The 20,148-nt window shown below is 44.6% G+C and overlaps 1 protein-coding gene across 2 annotated transcripts in view; it reads right to left on the bottom strand.

Moving 5' to 3' along the window:
* Nucleotides 1-20,148, bottom strand: part of sorcs1 (sortilin-related VPS10 domain containing receptor 1) — a 207,167-nt gene that overhangs the window by 32,599 nt on the left and 154,420 nt on the right. For both annotated transcript variants that reach the window (XR_013789911.1, XM_079499906.1), the window contains exons 10-15: nucleotides 19,668-19,814; nucleotides 18,147-18,249; nucleotides 12,268-12,344; nucleotides 7,340-7,431; nucleotides 4,685-4,792; nucleotides 2,296-2,413 (exon numbers count right to left, since the gene is read on the bottom strand). Coding sequence is in view for 1 of the 2 variants with exons in the window: in XM_079499906.1 (XP_079356032.1) it covers nucleotides 2,296-2,413; nucleotides 4,685-4,792; nucleotides 7,340-7,431; nucleotides 12,268-12,344; nucleotides 18,147-18,249; nucleotides 19,668-19,814 (645 nt within the window). In the remaining variant the exon portion in view is untranslated. The remainder of the gene's footprint in view (nucleotides 1-2,295; nucleotides 2,414-4,684; nucleotides 4,793-7,339; nucleotides 7,432-12,267; nucleotides 12,345-18,146; nucleotides 18,250-19,667; nucleotides 19,815-20,148) is intronic.

A 20,148-nucleotide genomic window follows, 5' to 3' on the forward strand; every position in this document is an offset into this window, starting at 1 on the left:
AGTGTGCTGCTTGTGTTTTCATAATGGGATGGGATTTTACAGTAGGATTATTTATTTTATTTAAAAACTAAAATGTTGGGCATATAACAGACCAAATTAACGAGATTCTAATTCTGTTGCACAGCTACCAGTATATTATCATAGTTCTTTGGAAATCAATTTACGATTTAGGCATTTTGCAGAAATGCTTATCCAGAGCGACTTAACCACTAGAACCTGAGGGAACATTAGCCAAAAACAGCCGATATACAAGCTTGTATATTGCAACTTAAGTCCAGTTCTCTAAGACTAGAGCAGTTAAAGAGTGCAAGATTGGTGTGGCATGAGCCCACCCTAGGAGTCACAAAGTAGTAGTAGTAAATAGAGTGCCAAGAAAACAATTACACTGTTAGCTCCATAAAGTCACTAGGTATTGATCAACGGGAGAATGTGCGTAGCAGGTGTGTTTAACGAGCCTCAGTCAGACTGCTGGCTGGTATAGAAGAACAAAAGAGCCCAAAACGGACCTACAGTATATGTCACTTAAAGCACCAACGTATATATTTAATTTAAATTAATATATCATCTAATCTCACATATCCATACAGTATGAGATTAGTTTTAGCTGTTTTTGAGAGTGGTTAATTCTCATTCTGTCTGTGGATAATATTCAACCAATGAAAGGTATCAACAAGAGCTTGTGACAAAAAAATAAAAAAATAATAATAATAATAATAATTAATAATAATCATGTTAATAGGCCTATCTCACAGCCTCCTTTCCACGCCCCCTTCCGGTAGATAGTGGTGTCATTTAACATTAGCATTTACCCTAACCCGTACATTTCCTAATGTAAAAATGTGACAGACCAATATTATTATGAAGCAAACAAGATGGTAAATCAGCTCGAACAGATAGAACAAACCTTACCTTGAGAAAACAAAAGTTGTAGCCTTCTTAAATTACCTCTGTTAACATGTAGTGTCTATGGAGTGACGTCACGCTATCACCACTAACTCGGAAAGGGGGCGTATTAAGGGGGCGGGGAAATTCTGTGAGATAGGCCTATTACCATAATAATAATAATAATAATAATAACTATTGGATCCCATTGGAGGTTATAATGGGGGAAGTGATCAAACAAGATGAGAAGATTGCAGACACCGGAAACTGAATGCTCCGTCCTAAACTGCAACACTGCTTGAATCCAAGATCATTCTGTCTCTGTGCTATAGGTGTCACTGGTGAGATGTGGAAATTCTCTCTCTGTGTGACACTGCTGAATTCCACAAAAAGACTAATAAAAACTTGAATGGTCCCAAAATATAAACATTTACATTTGCTTTATGGGCAAGTGTCCACTTTGTTCTTGAGTTGACTATAGGGCCTGCCCTTCTCTTCAGGGCTTATTGTGCAATTAATTGGCATGAACCACAGTCCGCCTCCATGCTATATGTTGGATCATTAGCCTAGCCAGAGCATATGGTTGTCTAAACCTATTACAGCGCTGGAGGCTGAAGAAAGGAGCACTCTAATGCTCTTTCTTGGCTTTGGGCCTGAGCAGGTTGAGTGGAGAATGTTTAATGTATGCAGGACTTGATTCACAAAGATCACTGAGAATAAATGGAGAATGTGCACAAGTGGTTTTGGAGCAGAGAGACATGCAGCAGCTCACTCCACCTCCTAACTAATGTCTAACTAAGCCAGTGATCACACACTATCCTGCCCAAGTTGACTCCTACATTTGATTTGAGGGATCCTATATCCAGCAACTTAACTAGTGGTTTGAAAAGCGAACAACGCCGTAGCATGCACAGATCATGCTTTATTTGAAATTTGTTCCAAAGTTGTTTGTCATCTAGAAATAGAAGCTGCTTGGTTAAAGGACCACTTCACCACTTTTCAACATCTCTTCACATAATTGGTCATCACTAATGTTCATGATAAAACACCACCATTTTTTTCTACTCAGTCTGTGTTTCATAGGAGAGCTGTGGGCAGTTCAGACACCCGTCCACCAGTGACATCATCGTTAGGCAGATTTTTTTTTTAAACAAGATTTGTTTTACAATATATTTAGATTTTTGTTATCATGAGAACGATGGCTTCCATTTTTGCAATGCAACTATTCAGGAAAATAAATCCTGCCGTTTCTATTAGCTTGGATTCCCCATCAATGATGTCACTGGTGGCATTCTTTTGGTTACACAGCAGAATGTGGTGTGAATGAGTTAATGTCTGTGACTATGTATGTACTTTATTCTGTTTACGAGCTACTATAGATGCTTTAATGAATACTAATCTAGGGTGTCTTACCTGATCATGTAGGTGCCATGTCTGATAATCGCCCTCTGTGCACCTCCTGTTGAAGATGGACCTGAAGTCTATCTTCACCAGCTGCCATTCAGAGCGATGACTGACATGGCCGAATATCCTGGAATATAGCCAAGCACACACGGTCAGGTATATACACACTGCACAGATAATGACCCGGCAAATGCACCGAGTAGCACTGGGGATCAAAGAGGCAAAAATATTATATTGTCGGTATCAATACGCGGGAGTCTGTCCCCGTAACAATGCGCTAGACACCTGGGAAATGAACTGCTGAGGTGGAGCGCCACAGATGCACCCAAGCCGTGCTACTCATACGCTGAGTTGGCGGTGCCCAGGATCGAACCCATGTGACCTTGTGTTACAAAGGCGAGAGCTCTTCCGACTGATCGAGCTACCCGGACACAAACACATGCACTGACACGACAGACATGTACACTATTTCGCTTTTTGCTCAGTCTCAGGTTGGTTTATGTTACTGCCAAGTCCACTATCCAATGTTACTTTGACATTATCATTTTACTTTAGTTTGCTTTTGTGGATCAGTAGTTTGTGATTTATCACAGCATGTTGTTGGTTATCATCGACTGGAAAGCACTTTGTTTGAGTCAACTGTGCTCTAATAAATATAGATGACTTGACGTGACACTGAGCGAGCCAAAGGTAAAACAGCTGACTGGCCTCTCTACACACCCACTCAGTCACTCACAACTTTGAAATCATCAAGCCCCTCCCTTCACAGTGAAAGGCCGCAGGCGTTACTTTTGCTGTTAAGCTGAGAAAGCACAAGCCTAATATCAATATTTTCCTATTCCAAAAGAATGATCTGAATCCAAGGTTATGAGACATAAGCAGATAAATATTCTGTCACAAACTAAATTGGGGGGGCGTGTTTCTCGGTGCTGACCGCCTCACTATTCATACCATAACAAATTTATCACAATCAATCTGTCAATTAGCTTGCGAGGCGCACTGCCATGACAGGCACTTACTGTAAAAAATGAGTACAAATTTATTTATAAAAGTGCATGATGGTCTTATGAGAACTAATGGTGCGTCTGCGAGCAGAGAGCCTCAAGATCTCAAAGAAAATACTTAACGAAATCACCATTTTCTTCATTTTCTTCATTTTCTTCCGGCATTTCCTCAAAAACAGTCCTGTCCCCATCCCTCCCCTAGCCTTGCAAGTCTCATCTGCATCAAACGAAAATGCGAGTGAGTAATCCCCCCCATTGTCTCCCATTCCCTTTATTCTCTCGGTGGCGCCTGATCTGAATGCTTTGTTGCACACCGACAATAGCCGATCTACAAGCTCACCACGCGTGGCTCTGTGACGTGTCGTGAGCTTGTAGATCGCTATCTTTGGTGCGCAACCAAAAAGTATAAATCTGCCATGAGTCTCTCTGCCTGTCATTGGTGCCTCTCTCCAGCTGTGTCCCATCGTTCTCCCGGACTACTGTCACTCTGTCCCCTTCGGCAGGTGCCATAAAACATTGATGTAAATGGGTGAGGAAACATTCCGGTAACATGTCCCAAACGTTCTACATCTTTGCTGCATTAAGAGGAGTAACGCCGGGTCATGCTGTGAATGGAGTCTGCGCCATTCGTTTTGCATTTTAAAAGAAGTTACAGGTTTTGGAGCGCAACTTTCTTCTGTTTCTTTCGGTCTTTCCTTTTTTTCCCCCCAACTGATATAGTTTGATCATTATGATCATTTCCCTCATGTTCTTCAAATGGACAGTTCTGCTGTCGCCGGCTGCCGCAGCATTGATCTTCTATGATCTGAATCCACGAGACGGACAGTTTTGATGTCAGCTAGACCTTGAGAGAAATCTTTCTTATTCATGAAAGGAAATCAGGAAGTCAAAAATGCTGATTCTGGCATTGCGTGTGTGTGTGTCCGTGCGTCCGTGCGTCCGTGCGTGCGTGCGTGCGTCCGTGCGTGCGTGCGTGCGTGCGTGCGTGCGTGCGTGCGTGCGTGTGCGTGCATGCACACATTACTGTACTTGTGAGGACCTTAATTTCCAAAAGTATAATAGAATATGAAAAATAGACAAATATATAGGGTTAGGATGAGTTATAGAGGCTAGTTTTAGGGGTTAGGGTTAGATTTATGCCCCGTTTTATATACTGAGTGTACAGTATATACTGCGCTGGTATTCACATGTTGCGGCTTTCGGTTACAAAAATGTCCATGCCCTCACAAGTATAGTAATAGAAAAGTGTGTGTGCATTCGCTCACACGTACAGTATTACAGTTCGGTTGATAGCTAATTGTACACGCATGCATGCACTCACACACGCACGCAAACAGTTTGTTTTCAGCTTCATGCAGGCGGGCAGATGATTCGCATCCATCTTCATCACTCACGTCATAATGAGCGTCTCCTCCCCGGGCTCTCCAAGCACCCCGTCCACAAACAGAGGAGAGTTGGTGAAGCTGTACTTGTTCCACTGCCGGCCTTCATCAAAGCTCAACCTGCAAAAACACAGCACAGCATTAACCCCTTTAGGACTGAGGCTGATTAAAAAAAAAAAAAAAAAAAGTCTTCTAAATCCTAAAGGTTTTCTGAAAAACCTATGTTTCTATGTCAGTGGTGCTCAACCTTTTTTCATCACCGACCACCAGAATTATCAGTATTTGGCCGCGGACCCCCATGTGAAAATATGTTGTTCCAGGGACCCCCCCCACCCCCCCTCCCCCAGAAGCAAAGATTTGAGTTGAAAACGTTCACTGAATGATGTGGTTCGGAGCACTTTCAGAACGATAGAAACACTGACAGCCAATCACAATCCATCAGAAGGACATCTGCGATGCAATCGGCCTCTCTCACCCTCTGAATCACATTAGTTTTATAATTAACGGAGATGAGGAGACGATTATAAAGATGAAGATAAAGAAAACTTTATTGTCCATTAAATGTAACATGAAATGAAAATGTGCCCTTGGCAGGCATAGCTATTATGGAAACACCTGGTACAGTAGACTACAACTGTCTCACCTTCTTATAATTAGCCAATTCAGGACGGGAAACCCTTTTGGTGTTTTAAGCATTATGTTACTTTAGCTATTGGAAAAATAGCAGATCTACAAGCTGCGAGCTTGTAGATCTGCTATTGCTTTAAAATGTGGAAAATGTTGAATATATATATTCTTTCAGAGCGAACGTTTTTAACTTGTATCTTTGCTTCTGGGGGTCTCCCCGGAACAAAAAGGGTCGACATAGAAACATACGTTTTTTTCTCCAGAAAACTGTCATGATTTAGAAGACATTTTGTAGAATCTGTTCTCAGGTCTAAATGGGTTAATCAGATCAGATTATCAATATATAGTATCCTATTGCATTTGTCTTTCACCACTGTCACAGAGGCTGAGATCTCCGTCTCTCTCTCTGTGCGTGCGTGTGTGTGTGTGTGTGTGTGTGTGTGTGTGTGTGTGTGTGTGTGTGTGTGTGTGTGTGTGTGTGTGTGTGTGTGTGTGTGTGTGTGTGTGTGTGTGTGTGTGTGTGTGTGTGTGTGTGTGTGTGTGTGACTGTGTGACTGTGTGACTGTGTGTGTGTGCTCTCCCCCACGCAGCTGCAGACGGCACAGCGTGTTTCTGTCACCGTTAAACAGAGCGTTATCGTTAATCGTTCATCAGTGTGGACGCTCATGCAATTATCGTTATCGTTATAATGCTTGGTGTGAGCGACCGTTTACAGTAATACAATTCATGAGCTAATAATGACCCTTAACCCTATTCATTCCAGTTTGATATGCAATAATTAGTCCACAACCCATGTTTTATACAATTTGAAATTACGTTTATTGAGTTCCTTACAGAACTTGGTTCTACTTATACAGTTTCAGAGTTAAAGCCCGTTTAAAGCAGTGTAACTATAACGATAACTATTATCATTCACCATATTGTCTTTGTTGTATAGTTGTGATGTGAATTCTGCCACCCACTTGAGTTAGGATGATTTTTAAAACGATATCTTTATAGACCAATTATTTGTTTACAAACATTGGGACTGGGCGCACGGGTGACATGTAATCAATTCCCAACAGATCTCCAAACCTGTTGTTTTGGGGAGCGCTGGTTTCAGTCCATTCAACCTCCTCTTGTGAGTTGGCTAGTGAGGTGCTCCCTAGGAGACATTTATACTTCAAAGCCCAACAGTATTGCGCACAGAGAACAGCTGATATACAAGCTCACATGGCATCGCAGATGCGACTATTGTGAGTGTAGAGGTCTGCGTGCGCGACACCATCGCGGGACGAAGCATAAATGATACTTGATGGGCTGCAGGTGCGCGTGCAGCCGTGGACAAACAGGCTCTGCTGCCGTGATCATGAGCGCACCTCCCGTTCTTATGACAGCGACTGGAGGTGTGGTTTTGAGGACAACTGTTTTGAATTGCTATTATTGTTCAAACACAACAGAAACCAAGGATTATATATTTCAAGGGCGAGAGATCACAATACAAATCCTAATGATTCTTCCTCCACACTGGGAGAAAAACAGCATCTTTTACACGCGAGTGCAGCTAGAACTTTTCCATTGCATCTTATGAGAGGTGGTGTTCTTCTGCTGCCTTTATGCGCGCGCATGCTGTTTCTTATCAGTGTGACGTCGTCTGTTAAGGCGTCTATAGTCATCAATATAGTTACAGTACCTATATTGCTTGGTGCGAATGGCCCCTTTATACAGACCTGCAATATGCCTCAAGGACCACCTGGGACTCCCTGGACCCCCACGTTGAGACTCAGTGGACGGTGGAGAGGACAGAGAGCTACAGTACTTCCCGAGTCAAACACTATCCTCGCCATAATTGGTGAGAACCGAACGACAGACGGTCATCACAGTAGAATAAATTCCACGCCCCGGCAGGGATTGTTAAAGTAGAATTAATTACTTTTCCCGTGCTTTGAGATGTACTAATTTGCCTGCGTTTGGCTAACGTCAGGCTCGGAACTCTCTCCTTCCCTCCCGGGGAATGAGTCACGCTGTGACAAATGGCGGCTCCCAGTAATAATGACTCACCACAGGTGTCGGATGGGGAGAGGAGTGTGTCTTATTGCCACCAGGGCTCCTCCTTGGTCTAGGTACAGCACGGCATACTCCTCATCAAAGATCTGCACGCACGCACGCACGCACGCACACACACACGCACACACGCCCACACAGAATGCACGGGAAGCAGCTCATTAGCTCCTATACGTAGCTTTTATGAATTACATTATATAGAAAGATTTATATAGTTACGCACACACACTCACTCTTATTATTAGTAGTACTTGTGAGGACCCCATCATTTTAGAATGGTAATTTTATGAATAGCATTGTTAATGGTTGAACTATATATCCGGAAATAGCCTGAGCTTGTCTCATTAACATAATATCGCAGTGCTGCTATTTTTTAGTGTGGGACATTGGTGCGGAGCGAAGGATAAATCAGGCATAACGCCAATCCCAACCCATAACCTCTTAACCCATTCAGGCCTGACGTCGAAATTTAAAAAAAAAAAGTTTTCTAAATCATGACAATTTTCGGAAAGATTTGAGGCACATTTTAACGATTTTTCAAAAATAGCAGACCTACAAGTTCATAGCGCGCCACTCGGTGGCGCGCTATGAGCTTGTAGATCTGCTATTTTTCAATAGCTAAATTATAACAATGTTTAAAACACCAAAAGGGGTTCCCGCCCCAAAATGGGTTAATGGTTAATGTGGTTAAACGCTAACGTGACATGGATGCGTTCCAGGTCTCAATGGATTAAATGTCTAATCCCTAATCCCAAACTGAACCTTTTCCTACAACTCCCCAACTTTTGTATTCTCCTTTTTATTTTAACCATAAAACAACAATTTCTCTTGTGAGGATCACAAGCAATAATGCCTCAGCAATAATGCCTGTTTCTTAAATTAATTGCACTATTTACACGTTCACACGTTCCTCCACGTGATCAGTCGGGCAATGCAAGACTAGGAACATTTGGTCCTCACAAATATAGTGATACAGGTTCACACACACAAAGGTACATGTTGATGCATTAATTTACAAAAAGACACAAAGACAAATATCCATGCATGCGTGGATTCAGGTCAGGAGGCCCACACCCACACAGACCACCTTGCCAGCTGCCATAGACCATACATGGGCACCTGGCGGCCCAGCAGCCACATGCAGCCCCCACTTAATGCGGCCCGCAGGTTAGCAGAATACAGATTTTTTTTTTATTTCGTCTCATAGGTGGTGGTGACGGAGGTGTTGCATAGCAACCGGATCAATGTTAACACCCCGAACGCCCGGGGGTATTTAAGACCATTAAATCAGGGCGCCCAGCGATTTGCCGCTACGGAGCACATTTCAAGGTGCACCAGGCGCCATCTTGGAAGTATAGCTAGATGTAGCCAAAACACCCCTGAGGCGATCGACAACAACGGGAGGTATGATTACTTCTAACGCGACTAGCGACGGGACAGTTAGAATTGGACGGATTGATTTAGATCAAGAGTTATTCACGTTTTAAGATTTTCGATCTCATCCACTAAAATGGAAGGGGACCACTTTGGTTGACGTCCCAACCGGAAATGACATTGAATGTTGCCCAACAGGCGCTCCCAGCCTGTGCAGCGGTGCGCTCGGTTATGATATCATTAATGTTCCGTCCTGTGCTTAATCTCCGTCCTGAACGTTGAGCGTAACTATTTGATAGGACGGAGACCTCCGTTTATGCCGCTCAGGGTGTTAACAGCTGCTATGGGGCTCAACCACTAGGGGGTAACGAACATGTTCGTACCTCGCAGAGAAAGAATTAATGAACTGGTGGGCGTGTGCACATAAAACGTCATTTTAAGAAATACTGTACACTTATATAATAATAATACCATCTGATGATCATGTTTTAGGGTGGAAAAAGTCATGGCACTCCATCTTTAAATATTCTCGAAAAGGGTTTCGGTTATTATAAAAACACTGGTATTTCTTGTTACAGGATTCACAACGTTTCGGCCACAGTTAATCCGTTAATCCATCCCGATGGAGGCCAACTGTGGCTGAAAAGTCTTGAACCCTGTCTATAGACTAGTGTTTGTGCAATAGAATTCTTCTGACCAACCACCACAGGCAAGCGCTGAACCAAAACACACCCATCCATCCATCAACTCTAGATAACAGCCAGTCTATGAGTTGGAGTAGCCTAGATATGATAAGAGTGATTTCCTCTGCATGTTTGTCAGTGACACAAGGGAGAAATCAGTCTCTAGGCAGGCCAGGCCATTGGGAATTGTCCTCAATTTCCCAAAAGCCATTCCGGTCGCACGCATGCTCTCTCACACTCACACACACACACACACACACACACGTGCGCGCACGTGCATTACGTTGCAGCCTTGAAATACAAAAAGTAGAAGTTGTCAACTTGATTACATCCTTGATTTTACATCTCACATTTTTAGAGATCCAGACAAAGTGACAAAGTGTGGAAAACTCTGTCTGTCTGTCTGTCTGTCTGTCTGTCTGTCTGTCTGTCTGTCTGTCTGTCTGTCTGTCTGTCTGTCTGTCTGTCTGTCTGTCGTGTACTGTAGGCTATATAATGTCTAGGGTGCAACACACAAACTATAAGACTAATATAGAGTTTAGCAAGATGTTCATCAAGATGATATGTTCCGCTATCAAATCAGGACATCAGCATAACTCCATTCCACCTAGCAACATGCACGCACGCACGCACGCACGCACGCACGCACGCACGCACGCACGCGCGCGCGCACACACACACACACACACACACGCACGTCTATTAGGATTAGATCTTGTCATATCAATGTTTCACCGGTTACAGAAACAAGCATCCTAATGTGATGCTGGCATAAGGAGAGAGTCGCCCACGGGCGCTGTATGCAAGAACTGAATCTAATTACTGCTAAGATTTCATTTGATTATCGCCCACTAAAACACTGAACAGGGTGTGAGGATAGATATCATCAACAAAGTGGCACATCTGTCAGTCTGCTGTACCCCCCAGCTGGATACTACAGATTAGCTACTTATTTTGGCTCTTTTGAGAGGGACACATTTGTTTTATTATGGTTTAATAAGTGCATGTCAGAAACACTGATACCATATCAATCAAAGCATCTAAACTAAAGCTTTGATTCAGAATGAATCGCAAGGCGGTGTCGCACGGTAAAAGTTGTCAACGTACAAGCTCACAACGTGGCTCATATGTGTCGTGTCGATAGCTTGTAGGTCTGCTATTTTCGGCACACCATACCATGCATGGCGATTTTGGTGAAGCATAGAATTCCGGTTTGGGCGGTATTGTCAAAATGAAGATATCACTAAAACACAAACATTTCCCGGATTTCAACATTGACTACCAAATTGTCTTTGTTTTCACCACAATTAAATGAATAATATTTGTTTTGAGTGTGACGTTTCCGGTCTGAAGAAGTCACAGCATTGAGCACACCCTTCGAGGAACAAAAAGCAGACGTCTGGAGATGGAAAATAGCTTTAAGCAAACTCCGTATTTATTTTCGTCAAGTACAGAGTCAAAAAGTCGTTACAAAACAGCACACGGAAAACACCCGTGCCACGGTCTGGTTTAGAAACACACAGTGCTCTGTCCAATGTGACCGCCGGAACCAGAACCCCCTAATGTGACTAGCCTCTAGTTTAAATAAGCCTGGCCAGAGTTTAGACCCTCCTTCTCTCGAGACGCACAGCCGGTCGCTTCTACCAATCAGAACACAGCCCGCAGCACATCCTGTCTTGAGAGGAGGGTTCTATTTCACTAGCATTTATTCATGATGAGAGACATTCATTTTCCTAACTTTGCAACAAAACAGTAATAATGATTTTAAAGGTACAATGAAAACATAGTTAAACATAACGAAATAAATGAAATTGAACAGACTCTATATTAAGAAATTAACTAACTGTTTAACCCACTAAAGACAACTTCAGTCAGGGCTGTTTCTGAGTTTTACAGAGACCTAGCATTTCCCATTTGGTCAAGGGCTGTAAAAACAACAGGATTTAGATTCTTGATAAACATTTACAATATAATACTGGCAGCTCTACAGCAGAGGCGAGGGCAGGCGTCCGCCTGTCCAAATCCATTTCTGGCCTGGCCAAAATCCATACAATGAGAAAAAAAGAGGACAAAAACAAGACCTGAGAACTATTAATGGACAGCTGATTGGCCGTTGCGGTAGAGCGCGACCCTCAATCACCCATTGGAATGTAAATGCATGCCTTTCAGCCTTTGTATCCTACTCGTCTGGCAGGTATATCTCTTTGAAAACCTTTAGTGCTACGATTGTGCGCGGGGAGACGACAATTAACACATGATCTTGCCTGCCCAAAACGTAATTCCTGGATACGCCACTGCTCTACAGATCCTGTCCCTGCGTCCTTCCTGTGTTTTCTCTGCAAGGACAGTAAAGCGTCCTTTTGATTTACACCTCACCGAGCTTCAAAGGATACAAGACAAAGGAAGTACTGAATCTGTACTTGTGAGGTGTTGCTGAATGCTTTGTTATGACCCAAAAGGTCCCCTTATCTATCATCTAAGCAAGCCTGGTTTCCTTAGAGAAAAAACAATTCAAACCCTGACTAGCTTTTAACATTTACTGACTTAGTGAAAATAGCAAATCTTTGGTTCATTTATATAGAAATTATACGACAAGTGCTTATAGTACAGTACATGTATCATGTACTGTTTTTAAAAAAAAAGTGCAGTCACAAGTGTGCTAAGCGTTAAAATAATTGTTTCCATCCTGATGAAAACAACAACAATAAATTGTCAAAAGCTGCGTGTTTTTTTGTTTTTGAAAATAATAGTCACACTACAAAAATGAGGCTTCATCTGCATGTGTGTAAAGATAAAGCAAGCAACGGGCTTCCAACCACAAACAAGAGCGGCGTGTTATTTATTACACATTAAAATAAGTGCTCTCACCTGTCTCCATGTGTTGCCTGCGTCCGAGGTGATAAACACGCTGACGTTGCTTGTGGTGAGCTCTGAACCGATGGAGCCTGAAAGCAGAATGCGAGGGGGCTGTTAATATAGTGGAATAGATGGGCGGAGGCAGGCTGAGCGTAGGGTCAGAGGTCAAACCACTCACTAACCACAGCACTTACTGTACTTGTAGGTAAACGGTGAAGCGCATATTAAACTAGATTCACGATAGAAGGTGCGGCGATAGTGTATATAGTGTGTGGGATAAAAAAAGGCCCCATAAAAGGCTTTATAGATTTTCGTGTGTGTGTTTGTGTGTGTGAGTGTGTGCGCGTGTGCGTACGTGCGTACAATACATTCTCACATAACTCGATACCGTACGACTGATCGACTTCAAACTTGCCATTCAAGACCAGCGGTTGATGACAATATATCAGTCTCTCTGATTCGCTTCTATGCCAGATTGCCCGCCCCGCATATGGATGTCTCATTTTCTGGATCTGTCTGTGTCTGTCTATAGAGATCCCTGATCTGTGATCAATATGTTGTCATACTGTAGTACTGACGTCATACTGTCTATAGAGATCCCTGATCTGTGATCAATATGTGGTCATACTGTAGTACTGACGTCATACTGGTATAGGCTACTGCTTTAACCCTTAGTCACTTAGTTAGTTAGTTAGTTAGTTCCTTTAAATGTGATATTTTCAATATTTGGGTCCTGAGGAGACATCAAATTTATCTTTTGGGTCTCAAGCTAAAAAGTTTGGGAACCACTCCTTTAGTTTAAATAAAGTTGAAATTATTTTCCTTGTGTGTGTTTTCAATGTCCAATGTCCAACCTTTGTAGTACGTTATTGTAGTACCGAACTTTATTCAGTCAATGTTAGAGTCAAATTATTTAGATTAATTGTTCACTAAGCATTTTGATTCAAATGAGTCCAAAGCGGACAGAGTGATTCAACATGGGTTCCAATGCAATAATACAGTACATTGGGACAGTACATGTCAACTAAACAAACATTCATGAACACACAGTATACAGTATACGACCAATTCAGATTTCTGCATTCATTCTTCAACCTCTCTAACCACGTTAAGGCTTGAGCGGTCCTAATGTTGGCTAGACTACAGTGATAGCTTCCTGCAGGCATTTAGCCAGTAATTGGCACCAGGTGGTTAAACACGAGGCCTGAATACAAACGCAAGCAGAGCATCATAACAGCCACTGCCACTGGTAGCGTAAACTCCTCCCACAGGCCCAGTTAGGTTTGCACATGATGCACTTAAGAAAGGGTTACATCTTCATGACAGGTAACATCATTATTAGGTAAAACAAAAAGTCATATCAAAGTTAATAGTTGATTAGCCTCGATACCCAGGCTTTCATTTCGTCTGCGCGGAAAATGAAGGCCTGGGCTGCACTGGCCTAAACGTGGGAGTCAACCCTTCCGCGTAGGCGTCGCTTCAAATGATGTGACGTCAGGGCTCTGAGCGGTGTGCACCCGTCAAAATAACACCGTGAGGAAATCATTACCAGTGGAACTTCAAATGAGGCTATGCGAGGAAAATGAGGAGAATGGCTAAAGAACCCACCACCGTCTAAGAAAAAAACCAACGTGTGCCGACTCTGTGGAAATAACTTTGACAGTCCGTTAGAATGGTATACTCCAGCAACCAGTGGTTTCTGCTTCTGGTCGACACAATAACAGTGCTGCACTGGGGGGGAGGAGAGACCGGAGCTGACGGACAGATCGGTGAACCAATGGTGGGGGTGCGTAAATCTGAGCCGCGGCCCTCCCATCTAGGCCAGAAAGGTCTAGCGTTAGCTCAGGCTAATAGTTGATTATCAACTTTCAGAAGTAAACCCCCTCTGCTGCCAACTCACTCAACCATCTACTACAACCGCACAGCAGCACCCACCCTGCACCTATACAACCACCACCCAGCACCCACCCTGCACCTATACAACCACCCAGCACCCACCCTGCACCTATACAACCACCCAGCACCCACCCTGCACCTATACAACCACCCAGCACCCACCCTGCACCTATACAACCACCCAGCACCCACCCTGCACCTATACAACCACCCAGCACCCACCCTGCACCTATACAACCACCCAGCACCCACCCTGCACCTATACAACCACCCAGCACCCACCCTGCACCTATACAACCACCCAGCACCCACCCTGCACCTATACAACCACCCAGCACCCACCCTGCACCTATACAACCACCCAGCACCCACCCTGCACCTATACAACCACCCAGCACCCGCCCTGCACCTATACAACCACCCAGCACCCACCCTGCACCTATACAACCACCACCCAGCACCCGCCCTGCACCTATACAACCACCACCCAGCACCCACCCTGCACCTATACAACCACCCAGCACCCACCCTGCACCTATACAACCACCACCCAGCACCCACCCTGCACCTATACAACCACCCAGCACCCGCCCTGCACCTATACAACCACCACCCAGCACCCACCCTGCACCTATACAACCACCCAGCACCCACCCTGCACCTATACAACCACCCAGCAGCACCCACCCTGCACCTATACAACCACCACCCAGCACCCACCCTGCACCTATACAACCACCCTGCACCCACCCTGCACCTATACAACCACCACCCAGCACCCACCCTGCACCTATACAACCACCACCCAGCACCCACCCTGCACCTATACAACCACCCAGCACCCGCCCTGCACCTATACAACCACCCAGCACCCACCCTGCACCTATACAACCACCACCCAGCACCCGCCCTGCACCTATACAACCACCACCCAGCACCCGCCCTGCACCTATACAACCACCACCCAGCACCCACCCTGCACCTATACAACCACCCTGCACCCACCCTGCACCTATACAACCACCCAGCACCCACCCTGCACCTATACAACCACCCAGCACCCACCCTGCACCTATACAACCACCCTGCACCCACCCTGCACCTATACAACCACCACCCAGCACCCACCCTGCACCTATACAACCACCACCCAGCACCCACCCTGCACCTATACAACCACCCAGCACCCGCCCTGCACCTATACAACCACCCAGCACCCACCCTGCACCTATACAACCACCCAGCACCCACCCTGCACCTATACAACCACCCAGCACCCACCCTGCACCTATACAACCACCCAGCACCCACCCTGCACCTATACAACCACCCAGCACCCACCCTGCACCTATACAACCACCCAGCACCCGCCCTGCACCTATACAACCACCCAGCACCCACCCTGCACCTATACAACCACCCAGCACCCGCCCTGCACCTATACAACCACCCAGCACCCACCCTGCACCTATACAACCACCCAGCACCCACCCTGCACCTATACAACCACCCAGCACCCGCCCTGCACCTATACAACCACCCAGCACCCACCCTGCACCTATACAACCACCCAGCACCCACCCTGCACCTATACAACCACCCAGCACCCGCCCTGCACCTATACAACCACCCAGCACCCACCCTGCACCTATACAACCACCCAGCACCCACCCTGCACCTATACAACCACCACCCAGCACCCGCCCTGCACCTATACAACCACCACCCAGCACCCACCCTGCACCTATACAACCACCCAGCACCCACCCTGCACCTATACAACCACCCAGCACCCGCCCTGCACCTATACAACCACCCAGCACCCACCCTGCACCTATACAACCACCCAGCACCCACCCTGCACCTATACAACCACCCAGCACCCACCCTGCACCTATACAACCACCCAGCACCCGCCCTGCACCTATACAACCACCCAGCACCCACCCTGCACCTATACAACCACCCAGCACCCACCCTGCACCTATACAACCACCCAGCACCCACCCTGCACCTATACAACCACCCAGCACCCACCCTGCACCTATACAACCACCCAGCACCCGCCCTGCACCTATACAACCACCCAGCACCCACCCTGCACCTATACAAGCACCCACCCTATACAACTAAAGTACTGGCCACATCAGGGGACCTATCCGGTCGTGCATATGTGAGTCCGGCCGTACCCAGATAACAGTGGCTAGACACCATGGCTAAAGGCTGATAGACACTATGGTTACCTTTAGGCTAAGGCTAGGCTTCTGTGATGTGATGTGATGTGATGTGATCTGGCCCTGCTCAACTGTGAGATAACGCGCCCACACACACGCGCACAGTGCGCGCACACACGCGCACACACATGCTGTCAGGTTGCCTGTGGGAAATGTGGACCGCTATTGAAGTTTAAAAAAAGTGAGTGGAATTAAGATAGAGAGGATTGAAGGCAACTGCAATCTCAAAGATACAGAATAATGTTGGAAACTCGTGTTTCATGTAAGATTGCACTGGTTGCTCTAAAATGAGGAGTTCCAGAATTCTCCGCTGCTGTTTCCACCTGGCCGAGACAAGGCCATATCCCATAGGGGAATACCACTCATTTTTAACATTGAACTATGCCATTAATATAACTTAGAGTTGTGTGAACATAATAAAAAAAGTCCCTTCCTTCTGTTTAGCTTAGAACTGGAGGTCTAGAACTTACTTGGGGTCATGTGATCAGTGACATCACCTTGGTGTATACTCTTTGGCCTGCATAGTACCAAAGATGGTCTATTTATGAAGATGGGCCAACTTCATTGGAGCCACTATAGGCGAAATTGTACACAAAGCCTGCAAATGATCTCCTAAATATAGTAGGCGTGGTTTGCTTCTCCCCGACCTCCCCACCCCCCATCCCCTCTCCCAGGCTGAGAACAACACTGACAACGTTATGTGGAGCAGAGAGCATTATATGTCAAATGCCATTTCCCAAATCAGCCCCCATCAACCAAGAGTCTAAGACAGTTATGGAAAATTATATTATTAAGCATTGGAACATTTTATTTCACTTTTAATATGTCCATTCATTTCACGTTATGTGAATATTATTAATATTCACATATTGTCATCTTAAATATGGGGCCAGAGCCCCCTATGTGTTGTCCGTCAAATTGCAGATGGACAGAGAGAGGCTTCCGGACTCATCTCAAATCGAGTTTGTTGCTGGGATAAAGACATGTCATTAACAAAGTAGATTTGCTCCTGATTTGTCTCGCTAAAAGAAGCCATTTTACTATGAATATCTTGTAAATATTGTGTGCCTTGTGATGATTGGGTCCAGTATTTAGTTCAGTGACCATGGAGTTAAGGAATGGTTCAGAAGCTGTGTTCACGTTCATTCTCCCATTGGAAATGAATAGACTCCAACATTCTTCCCGTCTCCTAATAATGTTACCGCCCACCTCACGTAGATACGGGAAGTAAAGCAAAGTTGGCCTCTCTTGCTAATTTTCCTCTTGGATAGTACACCGAGGTGATGTCATTGATCACATGACCCCAAGTTCTCGACCTCCAGTTATCTATCTAATAATAGATGGATTATAATCGCATCTTTGATGTATTTACAAACAAAACTGAGTCATTAAGTTATTTTGAAATTCCTCCCCCCGCTTCTACTGTACGTCGAGCACTCATGCTCATTCACTGGGTGGAGCTGCTAAAAACTAGGGTCCTAGAAATGCAGCCTCCTGTACTGCGGCAACATGCTAAGCAAAGTAAGCAAAGTTCTTTGTTTACCCAGGGAAGTGGACTAAGCTCAAGACTTGTTTACAGCCACACCCTGCTCATAGAACATTTCATGGTAGGGGTTCAATGCCTTGCTCAAGGGCACTTCAGCGGTGGTAATTTTAACGTGCCGGTCCGGGGATACGAACTGGCGACCTTCCGGTATCATGACCGCTCCGCAAACCGTTCGGCCACCGCTGCTACTCCAGAGGATAGCTCACTTCACCTACCTGATGCCACAATGATCCCAGGTGCTGAGTCCTTGCTGGCTATGTTTCCTGACGTGTAGGGGTTAGCTGACACATGGAGATGGAGGTGCAAGGAGCAGTAGGGCTGTACGTAGGACGGCAGAACAAACAAAACAAGTATATACTTTATTCCAGATGCTTATGTCCAGAGAAAAGTATACAATGCAAAACACAATTACAATATACCCGCTAACCCTCAGGAACGAAAACTCCAGGATCAAAACCACAGGAAATGTATGATATGAAACAGACTGTACTGTATGTATATTAGGGCTGGGCAAGTAATACATTAAATTAATTAAATATATCAAAACCAATATTTAGAATAACCGACTTCTTTATATCAACAAATCAAAAGATTTTTTTTAATCAAACTAATCAATTTAGATTAGTTTGATTATCTTAACCCTGTATTACACTTCCTGGTACAATGGGTGGTGTAGGCCTACAGTACACACAACAACCGAACATTGTCACATTGTGTCACATTGCTGTCACAATAAAATACATTATTTATCATAATCGAGTCAAAAGTATGAAATAATCCTGATTATTGATTTGAAGTCATATCGCCCAGCAGTGTTCGACATTTCAACTAAAAAGTTCAACCCTAATTCCCAAATCCAAATCATAAGATTCTTCAAAAGCATTGTGTCCCTTATTGGCTTGTCTCACCATTAATTCTGATTGGGATAACCTTTACCGCCACGATTCTCATTACAACCCAGCAAAATGCCAGTGGTGCGCGCCATGTTGTGACGGGCTGTTTAGAGGTTTATTAAAACTCTGACATTTCCTGACAAATGACTGTATAATGTGAGAGGATAGCGAGGCACGCTACAGGATTAATAATTACTTTAAAAAAAGGTGTATAATGTTTTTTGTTTACAGCTACTGCTAAAAGAAAACTAACAAACAAGCTTTGTCACCGAACAGTTGTCAGTAACACGGACCCCCATATGCTAATGAGATTGTATTTATTTATTTATTCTTCTGTCTTGACACAACTCTTCACAAACACATCAGTAGGCAATCAGCTTGAACCAGCAGTACATGATACACAAAATAAAAGAATAAGCCTCCCGCGGAGTAAAGGATAAAGCGAAATTGCAAACTTTGTAAGCGAGCTAGGAACCTAATGTACCATGAGAAACATTGAGCTCAGGGAGGCTTGTTAGTCAGAGAAAATGCTGTCTTTCTCTTGTCTTTTGATGCCTCTTGCCTGCGTTTGGTAAATGGGAGGACATCGTATTGGGCTGAATGAAAACATCTGACCTTTAAGCCCAGCGGTCTCGGAGCAGCTTTGATGGGCGCTGCTCTTTCTGAGAGCTCCATGCAGCCTCATCAGTGCTGGGATCAAGAAAACTTCTGATAAGGCCTATAGCTTTGATGGAAACTAAACTATCACACTGCAACATATCCTCACTGTTTGTCGTATCCACTCAGATATATACAGTATATAAACGGTCATGTAGAATAGATGAAACATAAACACACACTTACCAAAACACAGTGGATATTGTTTCCTTTCAGGCCGGTGCTTGGAGCCTGCAGTAGCCTCCAGTCTCTGCCTCTGTTGTACGTTATGTAAGTCTTCACCTGGCTTTCTGTCCTCTTGTTGGCCAGGAACATCCCCTTAATCCCTGCCACCTAGGAAATATTAACCGCTTTACAATTGTATGAGAATCAACAAATAAATAGTCAACAATAATAAGAGTGTTACATCGCACACGATCGGCTATTCTATTCTCACACGCACGTACATATAGGTTATTCATACTCTGATGGAAATCACAAGCCCAGTGACATGGACAAATCCTTACAAGCTTACCACTTCTGTATCTCCAGCTAAATCCAATAGTGTTACATACAGCATTCTGCGCAGGAAATGACTGATTGTCTGGGGTCTCCTGCCAATCAATATGTGTCTGAGAGTGTGTGAAAGAGTCCATGCATGTTCTGGGTGGCGTTGGAAACAAGCTTT

This window comes from Electrona antarctica (assembly GCF_951216825.1).
Source record: "Electrona antarctica genome assembly, chromosome: 4".
Lineage (NCBI taxonomy): Eukaryota > Metazoa > Chordata > Actinopteri > Myctophiformes > Myctophidae > Electrona > Electrona antarctica.